Source organism: Rhipicephalus microplus, chromosome 8 (assembly GCF_043290135.1).
Source record: "Rhipicephalus microplus isolate Deutch F79 chromosome 8, USDA_Rmic, whole genome shotgun sequence".
NCBI classification, from domain to species: Eukaryota; Metazoa; Arthropoda; class Arachnida; order Ixodida; family Ixodidae; genus Rhipicephalus; species Rhipicephalus microplus.
The window spans coordinates 3713124-3730649 of NC_134707.1; the positions used below are offsets into that span (position 1 = coordinate 3713124).

At 43.7% G+C, this 17526-nt stretch overlaps 1 protein-coding gene across 4 annotated transcripts in view; it reads right to left on the bottom strand.

Moving 5' to 3' along the window:
- Positions 1 to 4734: 4734 nt before the first annotated feature.
- Positions 4735 to 17526, bottom strand: part of LOC119163955 (uncharacterized) — an 82172-nt gene continuing 69380 nt past the window's right edge. For 3 of the 4 annotated variants that reach the window (XM_075870786.1, XM_075870787.1, XM_037416044.2), the window contains 3 exons: positions 12245 to 15315; positions 9853 to 9928; positions 4735 to 5112 (listed from right to left, as the gene is read on the bottom strand). In XM_075870786.1, coding sequence (XP_075726901.1) covers positions 5009 to 5112; positions 9853 to 9928; positions 12245 to 15315 — 3251 coding nt within the window. In that variant the 3' untranslated portion in view covers positions 4735 to 5008. The remainder of the gene's footprint in view (positions 5113 to 9852; positions 9929 to 12244; positions 15316 to 17526) is intronic. The other variant, XM_075870788.1, reaches the window with a different exon arrangement.

The following is a 17526-nucleotide window of genomic DNA, read 5'->3' on the forward strand; positions in this document are numbered from 1 at the left end:
CCGGATTATGCGGGACTGTCGCAAGTACCGCGCCGTCCTTGTAAGGACAGCTACGAGTCCCAGATCTGTTCCAGACCAGATCCAGTTCACACACGCTCAGCAACGCGCCTCACGCTAAGAAACACGAACTTGGCACAAATCACACGCACAAAGCGATGTTGTGGTGGCTAGCGATGGCCACGAGAGGCGCCACTTCAGCTGAACTTCTGCGTGAAGTTACGAGTACATTATGCAGCAGTGCAGCGAACAATACGCAGCCAGCTGAAGTGATTCAAGAGAACAAATTTGCGTCTGGATGATACAACAATAATGATACCTCAGTTTGCCGACTTGCTATCACCCCCCCTCCCCCCCACCACGAATCTCGACTTTAGCGCTGCCGATCACGCGCGCGCATCGAGGCTGACAGGGTTTCCACATTCCCCGGCTCGGGCTCCACGAGGAGAGTCGCGGTACACTGTGCGTACTTGTGTGTATTACGGTCTCTGTGTTTTTATCGGTATTGTATTAGCTTGCCGCGCTACTATAGTTAGGTTCGGTGGCAAGCTTGCCATTGTAAAAGCGGTTAATATATGCACGTCTGTTGCGTTGCACTACGGCGTCTAATGCGTCCGTTGGTTCCTGGAGCGCCTGTTCAACCCCGACTACGGAAAAAAAAAAGACAACAAGAAAAAGAAGGTTAATGGCATCACAGCTTTAGGGCGCGCATAGGAAGCACACAACTGAAATACCACATATTGCACGTCCCTCCCAACGATGTTTTTACGTCACGTCTTCCCACACATCAAGGACCGGGAAAACCAATACAACATTGCTTCCTCAACACTGACCCTGATGTCCCTCTCTCCCTGCATACATACATTTTGACCGAGCTACCAGACAGAAGAAACTTGGGACATGAAGAGATGCGAATAGTGTGGCATCTGAATGATTTGCTGTATTGAATTTCTTTTCGATCGGTCGTGGTCTGAATGGTAACAAAAAGTCGCCAGATTGATCCATAACACAATCGAGTAGTAGTTAGCATCGTCTTATTGCCACCAAATACTAAGGCGCAATGAAAACATTGCCGATAGTTATAGCGCGAGAACAGAATGACGCACAGACAAGGAATACACGAAGGACCTTTTCGTCTGTGTTGTCGTTCTGTTCTCGCGCTAAAACTATCGTTATGTCATACCAACCAGCCCAAGCTGCCACACTTCGAAGAAAACAGTTCGTTGTGCTGCTCGCGTCCTCTTTCCATTCCACCCTCAAATCCACCCTGTATATATTGCCAATACTGCTGGGCTGGAGAAAGTTACCAGATTTACAAAAAAAAAAAAAAAAAAAAAAAACTCTTTTTGGGCAAATCAAACTGAATCGAACGGTCCATGCACACTGTGGTCCGAAGGTAGATACTACGTTGCAGGGTCCCACGGACAAAAAGTAAACCGCAATGGTCACCTGCATAAACACTGAAACACAAGTTAATAGTCACAGCATTCGCCGCACACACTTCCAAACTAGGTTTTAGTTGTCACTGCAGCATTCGCTAATGACAGCAAAATGGAAATGAAACCTTGTGCCGACAATCCATCCAGCAGTCATCACCACGCAGGTAGGACATGTCGGTGCCTGCCCATCATCCCCCAAGCTGCGGGAAAATGCAGTTAACGAGAAAGAAAAAAAAATGTATAAGATCATTTGCAAACAATTACTGTGATTTCCAACTGCTGTCGTCAACTTCCCGCGAGCTGACGAAGCGAATTCTTTTCTCTTTTTTGTATTTTTCTTTACTATTTTTTTTTACAGCACAGCTGTTTGTCTGCGTCCACGTCGGGGTGGTCGGATCGCAGCACGTAGGCGGTTGGTCTGGGCGTTTTCCTGTACGGTATATTTTCCCTGTCCGAACAGTACCTGATGTGGACATTGCCGAAATCGAAACTGGTGGCCCTTGGACTCCGAAATTGTCTGCCGCATGCCGGTAGGCATCTCGGAAACCTGCGTTCGCGCCTCTCTTTGGGTAAACATTTGCTTGGTTGTCGCACCAGATGTCATTCGGTCCGCAGGCCGTACCGCAAGTGTCGTCACGTTTCGGCCACCAAACCTCCTCGAAGCCGGCACGCACGCGCAGACTACCTAACCGGGAAAGGCACAACGGGAAGTGCGGGTGTGGTCCCTAGAATGTTCTAGGGACCACAGTGCGGGTAAAAACCGTGAAGACAACGCTACGGCGCGGCTACAACAGCGCTTGCGGTAGATCGCGTGGGTGCTGCAGTGACCACGACGACGCCTGCGTCGGCGTAGTGCCGTGGTACTGCTGCACACGACGTCACATAATATATGCAAAACCGGGGCGCACAAGTTAAATCACTGCGAGAAACCACAGAGACGGCACAACGCGCTCACGCCGGAGATTGAGTGCGACAGCGACACATAGAAACCAACGACCACACTCGGTTTGGCCTTCGATCCTCGCAGAGAATGTCTCGTATGTGAAGGAAGCTTTCACAATTTGCAACACGGTTCATAAAGCACTGATAACAATCGTTTTGAAAATACACACGAATAAATTTGTACACCCGAGTGTTTTCTGCGCGAAGTCTGATTTATAAGTGTATGCAGCCAATGTACGCAACTATCTTTCGAAAGATGTTCAGAATGTTCGAAAGACCACAAGCGTTCCATGATTTCTGTTCAAGCAAAGGAAGTTCTAGTCTATGCAATGCGAAATGACAGTGCGACGGTGCACTTTAGCTTTTACCGCCTATTTCTACTACACTTTCCATTAAGAGCATGAAAAAAAAAAGAAAAAACTTACTAGCTTGTGCTGGGTTTACAACTTGTGCAACCAAACATTTTCATGACCAAGAATATTTTCATTCAGGGAGCAGGAAGCAGCTTTACCATTAACGATCTAATAGAAAAAGAGGGCAATGGTGAAAATTTTTCATTCTTTAGGGCTGTGAGCTCCAGCTTTACAGGAGTCCTATCTTAAAGGTACACTAAATGTCAACATTGATTGTATAAAGAGCAGTCCAGAAACCTCGCAGTGCTCCCTTTTATGCCAAGGTAGGACTTATTTTGAAATAAGAGCCTCTTTTAGTGGTCCACATCGAGTAGCGCACTTTAAATTACCCGCCTGAAAGCGGCCTTTCCGACTTCACCATTGCCATGCCGTAAATTGCCTGCCTTTATTGCGCGACCGCCGACACTAGCAGCAGCAGAGCAAGAGTAGTGGAAGCCACAGCAGCAACAATGGCCATCGAACAATTTTCTGCTTGTTAGGTTCAACTTGACATCTGCTAGAAGACACCCCCTGTCCAACTTAACCAGGCGAAAACTCAAGTTTCGAACCACTTGTGCCATTCCTTACATTAATGCCAGGCAGTTATTTCTATAAATAAAACAGAAACGGACGATCAGCATTTTATTACATCTCTTGACGCACGGAAGTTTCCCTCTTCATAGCAGCTAGTTTGATTACTCGTGATGAATTGCAGTCAGACCCTCTCACGTCATCGGGATCATTTGCAAAGTGCTTCACTCGTGGCACAGGTTTCAGGATACATTTAGCTCGATTTCTCAGTAAGTGGAGCACTGCTGTTGATAATATTGCTGTTTTAGATGTTGTCATACATTGAACTTTCACTCTGACATAAATTGTAATTTGCCTTCTGTGTCCCTTTAAGATAGACAGTGGAAGTTTCACAACTGCCAAAATGAGCAAACGGAACTGAAACTTCATAAGCCAATGCCACTACGAACGCACAGAGCAGGGTCCAAAAGTGCATGCTATAATAACACATAAGCGATCTTAGCATCAATATTGAGGCGTATGCACCACGTTCCTGAACAGACTGGACAGAGCATGCTGCATGCAGGGGGCTAAATTGATTTCTGACGTAAGTCTGCTAACATTCAATGCCAAAGTAATTTTGTGACCTGCCTAAGACAGCGTTAGCACGCTTAAGCTGCACACAAACTGCTGCGACAGATCCAATACACAATAGGAGCAGTGCAACAAACTGTAAAGTTTTAACTTTCATCTTGAGCTTCAATACCCAGTTAACCCTACAAAACAACCACAACTTTTACTCCTTCTAGCACCACACCCTTGATATTCAAACTTCCTGCTCCATCTCAAACATTCGCTGTGTACACCATGAGCAGGAAACGGTTTTCTACAGTAACTGTTGTTTTTGGCAGCCGAATTTTGAGAACTAAACAAGTTTTACATAAAAATATTTAATTGAACTGGGCTTCATGGTTACTTCGTAGAACTCATCACATTCAAAATCCCCTAAAAAAATCTGGAGAGATGACATCTTGAAGGTGCCGGTGCTCCTTTCCGGGTCTTAAAGAAGAGGATAATGAGCTTCTCTGCAGTGATGCTGACCTACTAGGTGACACCATTTTGTTTCTAAAGGACAGTCAGCCTGCTACTCTGCTATAAAGTGTAAACAAGAAAAGAAAAACATATGCTGAAAATATGCACTTGCAAGATTTTCACAAGCCAAATACAAATCAGAACTAGGTCACAGAACAGATGAAGGTTATGAGACTTACACGCATTATCTTCCACTCGTGTTATGCTCTTGATACACATTGGCTTCTTTGTGCACGGCTATCCCGCTATTCAGATCCTACAGAGGTTCTCACTTGCAGTGGCCCACTGTCGTGATTGTGCTCAGCAATCAAATAGAGCCTTGCCAAACTACTACAATAAGGTTTCCAATCTGATGCTTCAAATACGGTCAGGATAGAATATCTTTATTGAATGCGTGAAAAGCATGTTACACGATCAGGAGGGGGATCACAAAGGGGTGTCCTGGTTGTACAGAGTCACTATCACGCACAGCTAACTCAAGACAAGGAGCAATTTCCAATGTGTTTACCACAAGGATTAAAACAAATATTTCATGTATAGTAACAAATGGCATAACAAAATAAATGAAAGAAATGCTTGAAAAACAACGAAAGAAAAAGCAACAAAGAACAGCCGGACATGTCTGTTCACCACTTTTCATGCTTCATCCGTGACAACCATGCAATCGTCGTCTTCAGTTTGCACCACGTTGTCGGAGCATTCATCCACCACCGCAAAGTCTCCCTCCAAGACACATTCATCTGCAATTGTTAATTTATAAAGGAATGACATTTGTTAAGCATACATCAAAACCAATGGAAAGAACTGCAAAGGTTCACGCTTGTGACTCAATTTTTGTTTCAGACTATACACATATATGCACTAGTGCAGCATATACAACAGTTGAGAATACAGCCCATATAGCAGCAAACACAAAAACAGTGCACCAGTCTTACCAATTCATCTTCAACAACGGAGTTTGAGGTTTCCCATATTTATCATCTATCTTTATCAATAAATTGATGACAATGCCATGTACAGTGAAAATTAAGTAAACTAATTTCCAGCCAATTAATTTATCAATGTGACAGAGTGGCCCAGTTATTACCATATGCGTCTACCATACTTTCCACAAAAAGCATTTTGAAATAAAATGGCTACCTGAGATATTTATATAACTTCTTACACCACACTTGTTGACAGTAAACTATCCAAATTTTGTAAGCATTATGTAGTTTTTTTTATAGAAGAGACAACATACGTAAACTCTAATTTGGTAAGAGGCAGGCCCAGTTAACTGAAACCATTATGGAGATTTAACAGCATACCTCACTGCCATAGCAGTGGCCAATGTTTAAGTTAATATTTTTTTTTGCAGAATAGGCAAGAAAATGAGACAATATTACCAGCAAAATGCACAACACAACACAAGCTTGCCATAGACTTTCAGTTGATATCGAGATTCAAATTACTTGAAAAATACCAGTTCCATTTGACAAATAAATCACAGGCCCACACATATAACACAACTCTGCCCCTGACAAGCCAAAAGGATGCTTGCTTAAGGGGAGCTGTGATTTGGGGGGGGGGGGGGGAAGAAAAACTTTTGTTTTAATCTGAAGTCTAAAGCAATGAAATTTCTGCTGTTTACATAAAATTTTATGCTGATTTCAAATTTGTAATTTGTTTTGCAGTAAGTTCCATAGTTTCCATTCCGTACTATGACAATGCATAAAATATAGCTCTTTCTGGACAGCCTTTCCTGCAACTTAACTTTCAAATCCGAAGCATTTCTTTGTGAACTGTAGGCCCTTCGAGCGTGCGTGTGTCCATACCTTACTTTACCTAACTTGCCTACCTATCCGCCCATGTCTGGATGCTCAAGTAATCACCCCATTAAATAGGTGAACCAAAATTAGTATGGGTGGGTAAGATGTTTGATGAATATGACTCGCTGGTCATGACATGAATAATGTCACAGTCCCGTCGCGTTCATGGTCAAACCCTTTTCGCTAGATATGCGGCACATACCCACGGGCAGGTACTAGAGAGAGAGAAATAACTTTATTGGGTAGAAAAAATAATAATAAAGGATTTAGGAGCTAGATGGGTGGGGCCCCATATCCAAGGCTCCACTGGCTTGCGCTGCCAGTCGGACATGGTTCAGGAGTACTAGGTGCACCTCCAGGTCCGAGCTAGTGAGGAGTGCCTCCCACTGCTCCTAAGAATTTTCTATTCTATACATAAGCTGTAAGCGATCGAGTTCATTTGGCCGTTTAGCACAACTCCACGAGATATGGTAAAGAGTCGGTGACGAGTCGCGACACCACCGACTATCACGCCCTTACAAAGTTGGATGAATTTTGTGCAGTCGTAAAAAATTTGGATGAACCCTCGTTTGAATTTTACGAAGGCCTATGGCGTCTTCTCCTTTAAGAGATTTGTGGGGGGCGCCATATTTCTGCCGCGTGCGTCGCTGATGAGCAAGAAGCTCGCGCAAAGCCATCCGAGCTGGGTCGTTTTCTTTTTCGTCACGAAAGCCATCATGCATGGTATGTGGATATGTGCAGCAGGTGACTGACAGTTTATATCTACCCAGGAATGGCAAGAACAGACATGGCTAATTTTAACACGTGAGCATTAAGAAAAAGCTGACATTGGCAGCGTTGACTCGACGAATGCAGAGAAAAAAATGTCAGGGTCCCAGCAGGAATCGAACCCTAGCATTCTGCGTGGCAATCAAGTATTCTACCACAGAGTCATGCCAAGTCTTTGAAGTACTTTTCAAATAGTCCCTAATGTTCGTGAAATGACAATTGTGGTTGAAGTGCTCGCTATCCAATTTCATAAACATTACATATGTACTCCTAAGATACAGCCATTTCGCTGAAGTTGATTTATGTAGCAGTGTCCAGGGCTAACATCCTCACGAGTGCCAGCGCTTCCTATCGGCTTACCGCTTCTGGTGTCGCTATTATCTATGTTGCATCATTACGCAACAGTAGACAACTGATTATATAAGCAAATGCGGCCTTTTAACTTAAGTCTCTGCATGCATTTGTACATATCTTTAGAGCCAATTCCTGATGTTTCCCTCAATATAAAAAATACAACACAGTCAACTTCCATCTGTATGCTTCTACTGACTACAAGTCAGACATGACTCATATTGCTCCACATTAACTGTAGAATGCAAATAACTACTAAGAAAGTGTGTATAATACAGTTAAAGGGGCCCTACAACATTTTTACAAGTCACCAAAGAATGGATTCACTAAAGGAGCTCATTGCGTCACAAATTCGCTGCCGCAGGAATATTCAAAATCCGTCTAGTACTAGCGGAGTTACAAAGATTCGGTGCACATTTCAACCACATACTTTCTTTTGTCATCCCGATGAAAGCGCTAGAAGCTAAGCAGGGAGGGATGACATGGGGGAAGAAAATGCACCATGCATACCATGTGATCTTGAGCACTTCTTTCTCCCCCCCCCCCTTTTTTTTTTTCAAATACGGTGCTTTTCAGTGCAATTGCGCACACACACGTGTGGGCAAGTTGCGGCCTCCCGCGACAGCCCCAGTAACCGAGCATGCCATGCTCAATTCAGCCAATGGCCGGTACTAGTCTGGGACGTAGTGATTTTGAGCCTGTTATGTCATTTGTCGAGAGAAGAGAAAGCAAATTTTAGATGACTTTGAGAATTTACTGAAAATTCCTGCGCTATACTATTTGACATGCCCGTTATCAGGAGCCTAGGCTACTGATCGGCAGCACTTTCTTGCCATGCTCAAAAAGTGTTGCAGGGCCACTTTAAATGAACAAGAAAAATTGTAACGTGAGAAGTGCTAAATGCCCAGCCCATACTAATTACTTACTTTAAGATCATAATAACTATATACATGATATCATGCTTCAAAGGTGATAATTGCACTCTTCACATGTGAACGAATATGTGGCAAAAATTTCATCTTCATCTGGCCTTGAGAATTACCAAAAACATGATATCAAAACTAACAAAGTTGCCCAAAATTGTATCTTCAGAAAAAGCACACTTTAAACGCAGAAATGAAAGCTCATCTATGCGAACAAGGCATGTTTTTAAAGACAATTTCTTCTATCATGAGAACTTGAGAATCATGGTTACTTTGAGCATGTGACTTTCGCAAACTCCTAATGTAAAATGCAATGGCAAGCAGCGGGGGACAATTTCCAGGGGACCCTAGACAATGAAATCTTTTTAGCTTCTTATATCCCTTTTTGCTCTTTGAAGGCAATTTGAGCCTACTTAATGTTTACCTACAACCATGATTTTTTTGTCATGAAGGTAGAGAAACTAAACTTGATTGATTGATTGATTGATATGTGGGGTTTAATGTCCCAAAACCACCATATGACTATGAGAGACGCCGTAGAGGAGGGCTCCGGAAATTTCGACCACCTGGGGTTCTTTAACGTGCACCCAAATCTGAGCACCTGGGCCTAAAACATTTCCGCCTCCATCGGAAATGCAGCCGCCGCAGCCGGTATTCGAACCCGCGACCTGCGGGTCAGCAGCCGAGTACCTTAGCCACTAGACCCCCGCGGCGGGGCCCCAGAAACTAAACTTGTGAAAGCAATTAAAAAAAAAAATGTGTTTTGGAAAAAGATTTTCGAGTCGCATCTTAAACTTTTTAAGATGTCAATGTAATAATTACAACCTTGAGCAGTCACCTGCAAATTCCTACAGTCATTTCTTGTACTACAACTAACAATGTAGGCCAACACCCGCAAGATTTTGGACCATGTGACAGATTAGTTCAAACATAGATACTCAAAAGCTTTCATTAAAATAAGTTAATTTTTCCTAAACAGCTAGCAGGAAGGAGTGGTTCCGAGACTGAAAGCAAAGAAACCTTGAAAATTTTAAAATTGAGAACACTACTGTTGCTCGAATTTACACCAAACCAAAATGACAAAAACCAGCATGGTAGGCACGCATCCTACAATAGGGCAACACTCATGCTATGCTGAAAATCGAAAACCACATGTCGAGATTTTAGTTATATCTGATAACACCTACTGTAGCTACACTTTGAAATGGGGCCACTAGAGCGCTAGCATGAAAATTGGATGTCAAATAATACTTCAACTGCTGGACAGCTTGCACAAGTCATCTATATTATGACAAAAGAAAGCTTCTGGCAGTTCACTTAAAGAAGTCACAGAAATCCCAATAGCTAGAAGTTTCACTCATAAGATGAATACTTAACAGCAGAAAAGATAAAGAAACGACCATGAACAGGAAATACACGAGAGAAGTTTCGTGTTCGTGCCATGTTTTTTTCATGCTGTTAACCTTGAGTAAGCACAATCAACTAGCCCAGTCAGATACTTAATTTCATCAGATGAACTCCACTTTCTGAACAAAAACACAACAGGCCAGGACTGTTTAATCAAAGCTAAACAATTTATGAATTAGCAGATATCTGCCAATGACAAAGAAAAATGCGCTCGGTGATGTACCTTCTGTTGAGACTTTGGCGCCCTCAAGCGCTGGCGGAGCAGCACCGAGTGACGCATCTTCGAGCAGCACTTCACCCTGATCGTCCCAAATGGTTTTGCAGGGACATGGGATGAAAGAAAGAAAGCAACAAAGATGCATTTGATCAAAGCTAAAAATAAGTACAAGCAAAAAAAAATATTACAGCATTCCACAGCAAACACACTGCATTTTGCAAGGAGCATGAGAAGCATCAACTTGAGGGAACGGAATGCGTTTATTGCTGAAATGTTACAGCCAAATGCCTACATAATAAACACAACTATAAGAAATTATTTGACATAGCATAGCAAATTAAAGATTTTCTTGTCAAAATTACAGGGCAATAAATACATGTGTATAACAAATAACTGATATAATAAATATATCAGGTTGTACACATCACAATGCCCTGACAAGTTGGTGTTGAGAATCAAATGCACAAACTGTTCCCTCAAGAGGGATCGTAGAGCACTACACTAGGCGATAATCGCCAAGTGTCAATCAAAACAGCAAGTGACCGAAGAAGATACTTACGGTGGGCCATCACATCGAAACATTTAGTGTGAAACAGCTACTTCCCGATTCACCAGTACTGCTTTGATGGCAACGGCTGTCTTAACCATCCATTGGTGCTTTGCACAAAAACGCCTCAGCTCAGGTGACCAACAGTTTCGATCGCTGCGTGCGTAGTTTTCTCCCATGACGTTGCCACACCTCACGCGGAACCCACCGGCCAATATGTTTCAGCCGAGGAGACCTTGCCCCATCTTCTCAAGCGATGCTCACAACTGTTTTCCTCGACAGCATTGTTACCTTTTAGTAGCACATAGAGCTAGACAAACGGTGAAATGCCGACGGCAGGGGATAAGTGAGTGCGCTATGGTTACAAGAACAACAATTAGTGCAATCGGGTGCTGGAGACTTCATTCAGGTCGAGCAGGCACCAAGACAGCAACGCGATACTGAATGCGAGCCTTTTTGGCGCGTACATATATCGAAAAGTCCAAAATTTGCTGAAAGGAAAACAAAGGTTATGCAACAATGCCGAGACACTTATAGCAAGACACATTCAAGGGCTAAATTTATAAAGCGACACACCAGTGCAACTAGACAGGTCAGTTATTTACACGAAATTATACTAGTGGCTTTGAAACAAGGAGACTTATATAAAATTTGAGAAGCACATAAATATTTTCTACAAGCTTGCGTGACCTGCAACAACTTACGTTACAGAAACTCACTTGAGCTGAGATCGCATCATTTGAACACTCGACAAACAATCACTCGTGTCAACATGATTAAATTATTTTAATAGACAATAATATACCACAGATGAGAACATAACTCAAAATAAGATATTGCCACCTACGTGAGCAGGTACATTACAAACAAGAAAGCATTTTCCTTGGAATTGTGAGTGATCTTATAGACTAATATCAGATTCAGTTACCTAATATACAAAAAAAAAGTCAGCCCCACTTACAGATCTATACTGCTATTCACCATTGCAAGAAAGCAGTGCCACCTGATTTATGTCCAAATCATATACTCTCTGCTATGTATAAAAACAAGACACATTACAAAATTACAATACAAGACCTTACTACAAAATAAGTTTGTTGTTTCTATCTAAAATATTATGTTTGTCTGAGTAGTGATGTAAGACTTTTCGACAAAATTTTGCAGCGTCTTCAGGTTTTTAACCTACAAGCAGTGACACAAACATTCATTTGCAAGGTAGAATCAACAAGAAGTGTTTGACTCCCCGAAGATGAGTAAATAAAATTGATCCATAACTTCTGTAAGCGTGACAGACACGTAAGACGAACAAAGTACACAGGAAAAGCATTCAGTGCCTTCTAAACACAATTGGATGGAGTTCCCGTGCAAACTCCCCTTTGGTGGTAAAGTGTTGGCTGTACATACATTTTTCTTAGATTGTGAGAGACGATGGTAAAAGTCCACAACATTTATTTGTAGTGATATGACCTACAGCAATCCTATCTTGTGGCTGTAGTCAGTTTCTGTCTTGCACAACTTAAAGGTCAGCTGCATGATGACTAGTCTCGGGCACACTGCCGACAATGAACGACTGGCATATGTCTAGACAATTCTCTCTATAATAAAATAAGGTCAAATAGAGCTGTCAACGCGTATCAGATTAAGCTGCATGTTGAGGAAGCCCACCCTTGTAGTAAAAATTGATCTGGAGTCCACCACTAGACCATGCCTTACAATTACAATGTGGTTTTAGCCAACAATACTCCAGAATTTAGTTTTAAAACTTTAATGCACTTACAAAAAATGTTTAACAGAGGTGGAAGTTTAGGAAAAGTTAGAATGCCAAAATGGCGCAGTCCTGCTGGGACTCACCGAATCTGGCTGCAGAAGCTGCCTGCTTGGATCACGATCGCTGAACTGCTCTTCTGATCCTGCACTGCCTTGAGCTACGCCCCCTGCAGCTGTCATGTCGGCCAGCGGCTCTGCTAAAACAGAGGAGCTGGGAAAGAGGCCCTCTCCAGGCATGCTGTTGTCATGGTTGATGGCAGCGTCTACAATGGCAGCGTCTACAATGGCTGTGTTCCAATCAGGGCATTCGTCCAGAAGGCTGTCCAGGCCCAGCGTTGTCACAACGGGCACGGAGCAATCTCTTGCGGAGGATTGCTTATCGAAGGACGCAAAAGGGACTTCTGCATCGCCTTGACCGAATCGCACACAGCTTTTGCTTGTGTCAGCCATCCCTTCTCTGTGTTGCAGGGCTGCGCAGCCCAGTGATTCGCCATCTTCCATTGCAGCGATTGCCTGTTCTTGAGCGCAGTTTACAAACTTTACCACGGCGGCACCTTTCATGGTGAGCTGTGCACATCCGGTGGTACTCGCCGTTTCCATCATATTATGAAGAAATTCTTTACTGTCCTCAGCGTTGACAGCTGGCACATTTACCCCATCTCCACTTTCCCCTACACATTCTCCATAAGAAAACTTTTTACTCAAGCCATCCTTATCTGCAGCAGTGAGCCCTTCAGTGATCATGCCCAACTTTGCTGTCTCTTCCTGAATTGTCTCGTCCTCTCTAATGAAAGGTTCCTGACTGTCCCCATAGTTGACTTCCATTCTGCCAGAAACATCTTCCTCAATTTCAGTGGCACCACTCGAACAAGAATCTCTCTTGACATTGAGGTGTGCCGGAATCGATGTTTCACTTTCCGAAATACCTGAAATTTGCACGTTCTTCTCAGCAGCGCTGGACACACCTTCAACAGTATTAGTCTTGCTGGTCAAGCTGAGATTTGCAGTCACGTTCTTCCCTGCCGAAAAATCCTCAGGTTGAAAACAAGTGCGTTGAGTTTTAGCAGATACTCTTTCTTGGCTTGCTTCTATCGACGTGGGACCAACCCGCAAGTTAAAATAACTGCTTAACGGAGCACTATCCGACAAACACATGGCAATTTTTGCAGAGTCAAAAGAGGGTGCTGTATGGTACAGTTCATCTCCCACCATACCTGAAGTGCTTGTATTGCTGCCTTCAATCGATATGTCCACTTTGTTAGCTTCAATGGCTGCGGCAGATACATGCTGCTCTTGCACAGCAGAACTGCCAGGCTCACATTGCTCCATCACTTCTGAGTCCACTAGATCACCCATTTCTTTTCTATGCAGCTCTTGAGTGCTCATATACGATCCTGAGACCTTTTCACTGACAGAGCTTGCAGTGGCATGTTCAGCATTAGCTTGTGTTGGGAATGAAGGGTATGGTGCTACCTCCCTCTCATGACTTGGAGATGCATATACAGACACCTGCTGTTGAATGCTCACACAAGCATTCAATGTTTCTTCAGTCTTTTCTTCACTCTCTGTGGCACAGCTGGGCATAGCAGCCTTGGTTGTGCCCACAAAGCTTTCACTAATGGCAAGTGAAATGTCGTCAGCTATTGATGGAACCCTTCCAGGCTCTGCTGTATCACGAAACTCGTTTGACTGCAATGCTTCACCTTGAGCGGTTGGCTCTGATGGCTTAACTGTTACAGCTTCACTGCCTAGTTCTGTGACAGGCTCAGTAGCGTTGTTCTCCAAGGCAACATAAGTACTGCTTGTAGCGTGTGAACTGCCAGTGACTAATGGGGAGACACCTTCAGGCACTGTCACTTCCTGAGGTTCCTGCGACTGCAAAGCTCCATATTGTGTTGTTGGTTTTGGTGACTTTCCAGTTACAGTTTCACTGCTTTGCTCTGTAACTGGCTGAGCAGAGCTCTCCAAAGCAACATCAGCACTGCTTACCGCCAGCGAGCTGCCAGCAGCCACCTGAACAATATCAGCCACTGCCACTTCGTGAGGTTCATCAGACTGCAAGGCTTGCGTGATTGGTTCTGGCACCTTCGCTGCTGCAACTTCAGTGACCGATTCTGGGACAATCTCAAGAGCCCCCTCTAAAGCAACGGTAGTGCTGCTTATGGCGAGTGGAAGGCCAGACGCTATCGGAGCATTATCATCAGCCAGTGCCACATTATCGGATTCATGCAACCGGCACAAGGTTTCACCCTGTGCTGTTAGTTCCGTTACCTCTGCTTCTACAGCTTTATTGTTTGGCTCTGTAACTGACTCAGCATCACTCTTCAAAGCAACGGCAGACGAATCGCTAGAAGCTATTGAAGCAATACCTTCAGGCACTGCCACTTTGTGAGGTTCACGAGACTGCAAAGTCTCAGCTTGTGTTGTTGGCTGTGATGGCTTCGCCGCTACAGTTTCAGATACAGGCTCTGTAATAGACTGAACAGCACACTTCGAAGCGACATTAGCCGTCATAGCAATCTTCACATCCGCATCTTGTACTTCTGATTTCACATCTACAGTAGCGGCCGTAGCAACCTTCACATCCGCATCTTTTACTTCCAGTTTCCCAGCTACAGTAGTAGTCATACCAACCGTCACGTCCGCATGTTGTACGACGGGTTTCACACCTACAGTAGCAGCCGCAGCAACCGTCGCGTCCGCATCTTGTACTTCCGGTTTTCCACCTTCAGTGGCTTCTGCATTAGCCATAGTAACTGCAGGCTTAGCATCACCTGCAGTGGCTTCGCTTAAGTTCGGAGCTGCTCCAGTAGTCACAGCACTTGCATCTTTCCCACCAGCTGTGTTTATAAAAGGTTCGGTAGCTCGCGTTGGTTCTTGGAGTTCAGTAGTCGGAGATGCACTAGCGGTCGGCATAGCCCTTTGTATGGGAGTAAGGGTTGGGGGCGGCCTCTGAACAGTTGCAAGTCTTGCTCTTGTCACTGGTGGCGCTGGTGGCTCCGGCTCGTCAGGTGGGGGTGGAGGCGGCAGCCGCAACACTTGCAGGGGCACCACTGTGTTACATGTAACCCTGTTGTTGTTTGGCTTGACGTAGTCAGCATTTGCCACAAACGGTCTGCCATGGGTTAGTAATTGAGGCCTCACATGCAAGGTAGCTGAAATGAGTTTTAGAGGCCCCTATTAGGCCACTGAAAGAACTAATGAAATGAAAAATGCCACTGAGTAGTCATGCACAGATAAGCACTTCAGCGGCACACTGTGTTAGTCTTGAATAATTTGTCTCGATGATGTGATGCGTTTCGGTTCACTTTAAAAGCTGAGAGCTACCATTTACAGGGTGTTTGAGATCAACGCCTCGCAAGGACACCAAGAATAAAGGCAGTGAACGTAAAAAAACTCGCAGTTTTTACATGCCACTGGCTTCCTATTCTGATAAAAAACAAAGTGCACTCAACTTTGAGAGGCTTGATGCTTTATGTGACTACGCTGCACCTTGTTTCAGGAGTCACTGGACTGCACTTTGGCAAGAATGGCTCATGTCCAGTGGCGACAGATGTGTTGAAAGTCATGGCAGAAAAATGTTAATATGCTGAACAAGCACGAAAAACACTTCCTACCTGCTTTGTCTTTTTTGCCCTCCTGCCACTTCGAAAGTGTGCATGTAGGCTTACTGTGGAAGAAGGCTTGCTAAGAGAGAAAACTTTACAAAAATATGCGGCACCCACCCTTTGAAATCGGCATGACAGCTCACCACGTATCATGGATTTCGACGCCTTGACAAGCTGTTATATATTTTGTTGCTAAGGCCGGCTAATATAAATTCTAAAGGAGCCGAACATTGCGCTTCGAATCACAAGATGAAGAAATAAAAAGGTGCCAGTAAGGTCTGCTTAAACTTGAAGAATTCATTAAAAAATGCAAATAATGAAGTGACTGAAATTTGTTTCTGCACACATCGTTATATAACTGAACTTAGTATTATTTGTCAATTTGTGTAGCTGAGGCGACACTGTGAGAAAGGAAGTGAGGAAGTTGTTTGAAACGAGTGGATTAAGAGTTGTCCAATTTCCTGGTCAACTTGTTCGCCCAATATAACAGCCTGTGTGTAAAACAAAGCTATGAAAATATCTGAAAACGGGGGTTGTAAGCTCAAGCCCAAACTCATGGGGCATTACCGAACTTGGGTGAAGTACCACTAATGTCATTTCAATTATTGATGGAGTTATACTGCGGTATACATTGCAGTTTAACTTTTTGATGGTTTTTGTACAATTTATAGTACTCATACAGAGTTTTACTATCAGTGAAACTAGCTTCCATACTTACTCCTAGTACAGATTTTCTTTTTATATATTTTATCTCCACATGTGTGGTTGAAATAAAAGCCAGAGTATGCAGATGAAGAACATAACACCCCCCCTGCACCTCAACATTCATCACATCAGACTTACATGCACTAGCAACAAAGATCAGGAGCAAAACTTAATTTAAAAAGAGTTTGTGCATTCTTGCTTTGAGTGGCAGACATATTACTACAACAAAACAGAATATAATTTTGAAAAATGAAGTGCTTTCCTTCAGTGTCCCTCTCTGGTAGTTGTGTTATCTTGAGAATCATTATTATGCAGGACAAAGGACTCTCATAAAACATCTCCAACTGTTGAATATTCATTCAAGAAAGAAGAGAACGAAGTGTAGGCATGAGAGAAGAGCTTGCACAGGATGTGCTGAAACGAATGTTTGCCTGACATGACCGAAGCTTTTTATCTCTTTGATTTATTAAACCTTTGTTTTGCTCCACTCTACCGGCAAAGAAACCTTTATTCTACACCAACTGATCATGTTTTGAACCATTATATGCCTGCAAATGTCCTGATTTCCTCATTTCACTTGTCTTCCGGCCGATCTCGCCGGCATTTTGAGCCTCCAACACACTAAATGACCTCGAGTTGGCTGTCCTGCACATTACAACGCCCACACACATCCATCGCTTGTCCTAACCTAGAGGACAATCTGAAGCAAAGTGCAGCGTCTCAGTGCTCTAGCACTAGTCTGTCCATGCAGCCTGTTAGTTATTGACATGAGGCAGAAGTTCAGAGAAGCTTGAAAAGATGAAAAATCTCTCAAATTGAGCTGTCACTCCAGCCAACGTTTTGACAAGTGGTCATGTTTTTTGCGAAGCAGCAGCTGCCTACCCTTGCACATCTGTATGCTTTGTATCCTCTTTACCAACGAAAACAGAAGAGGGGAGTGACAGTGCCATAAAAAAGGGCCAACTGGCTATGCCGGCTCTGCTTTCCGACTCACCTGACCCCCCTTTTCGCGCTCCCATCCACTTTTGTTTTAGTTGGCTTTGAGGACACGAA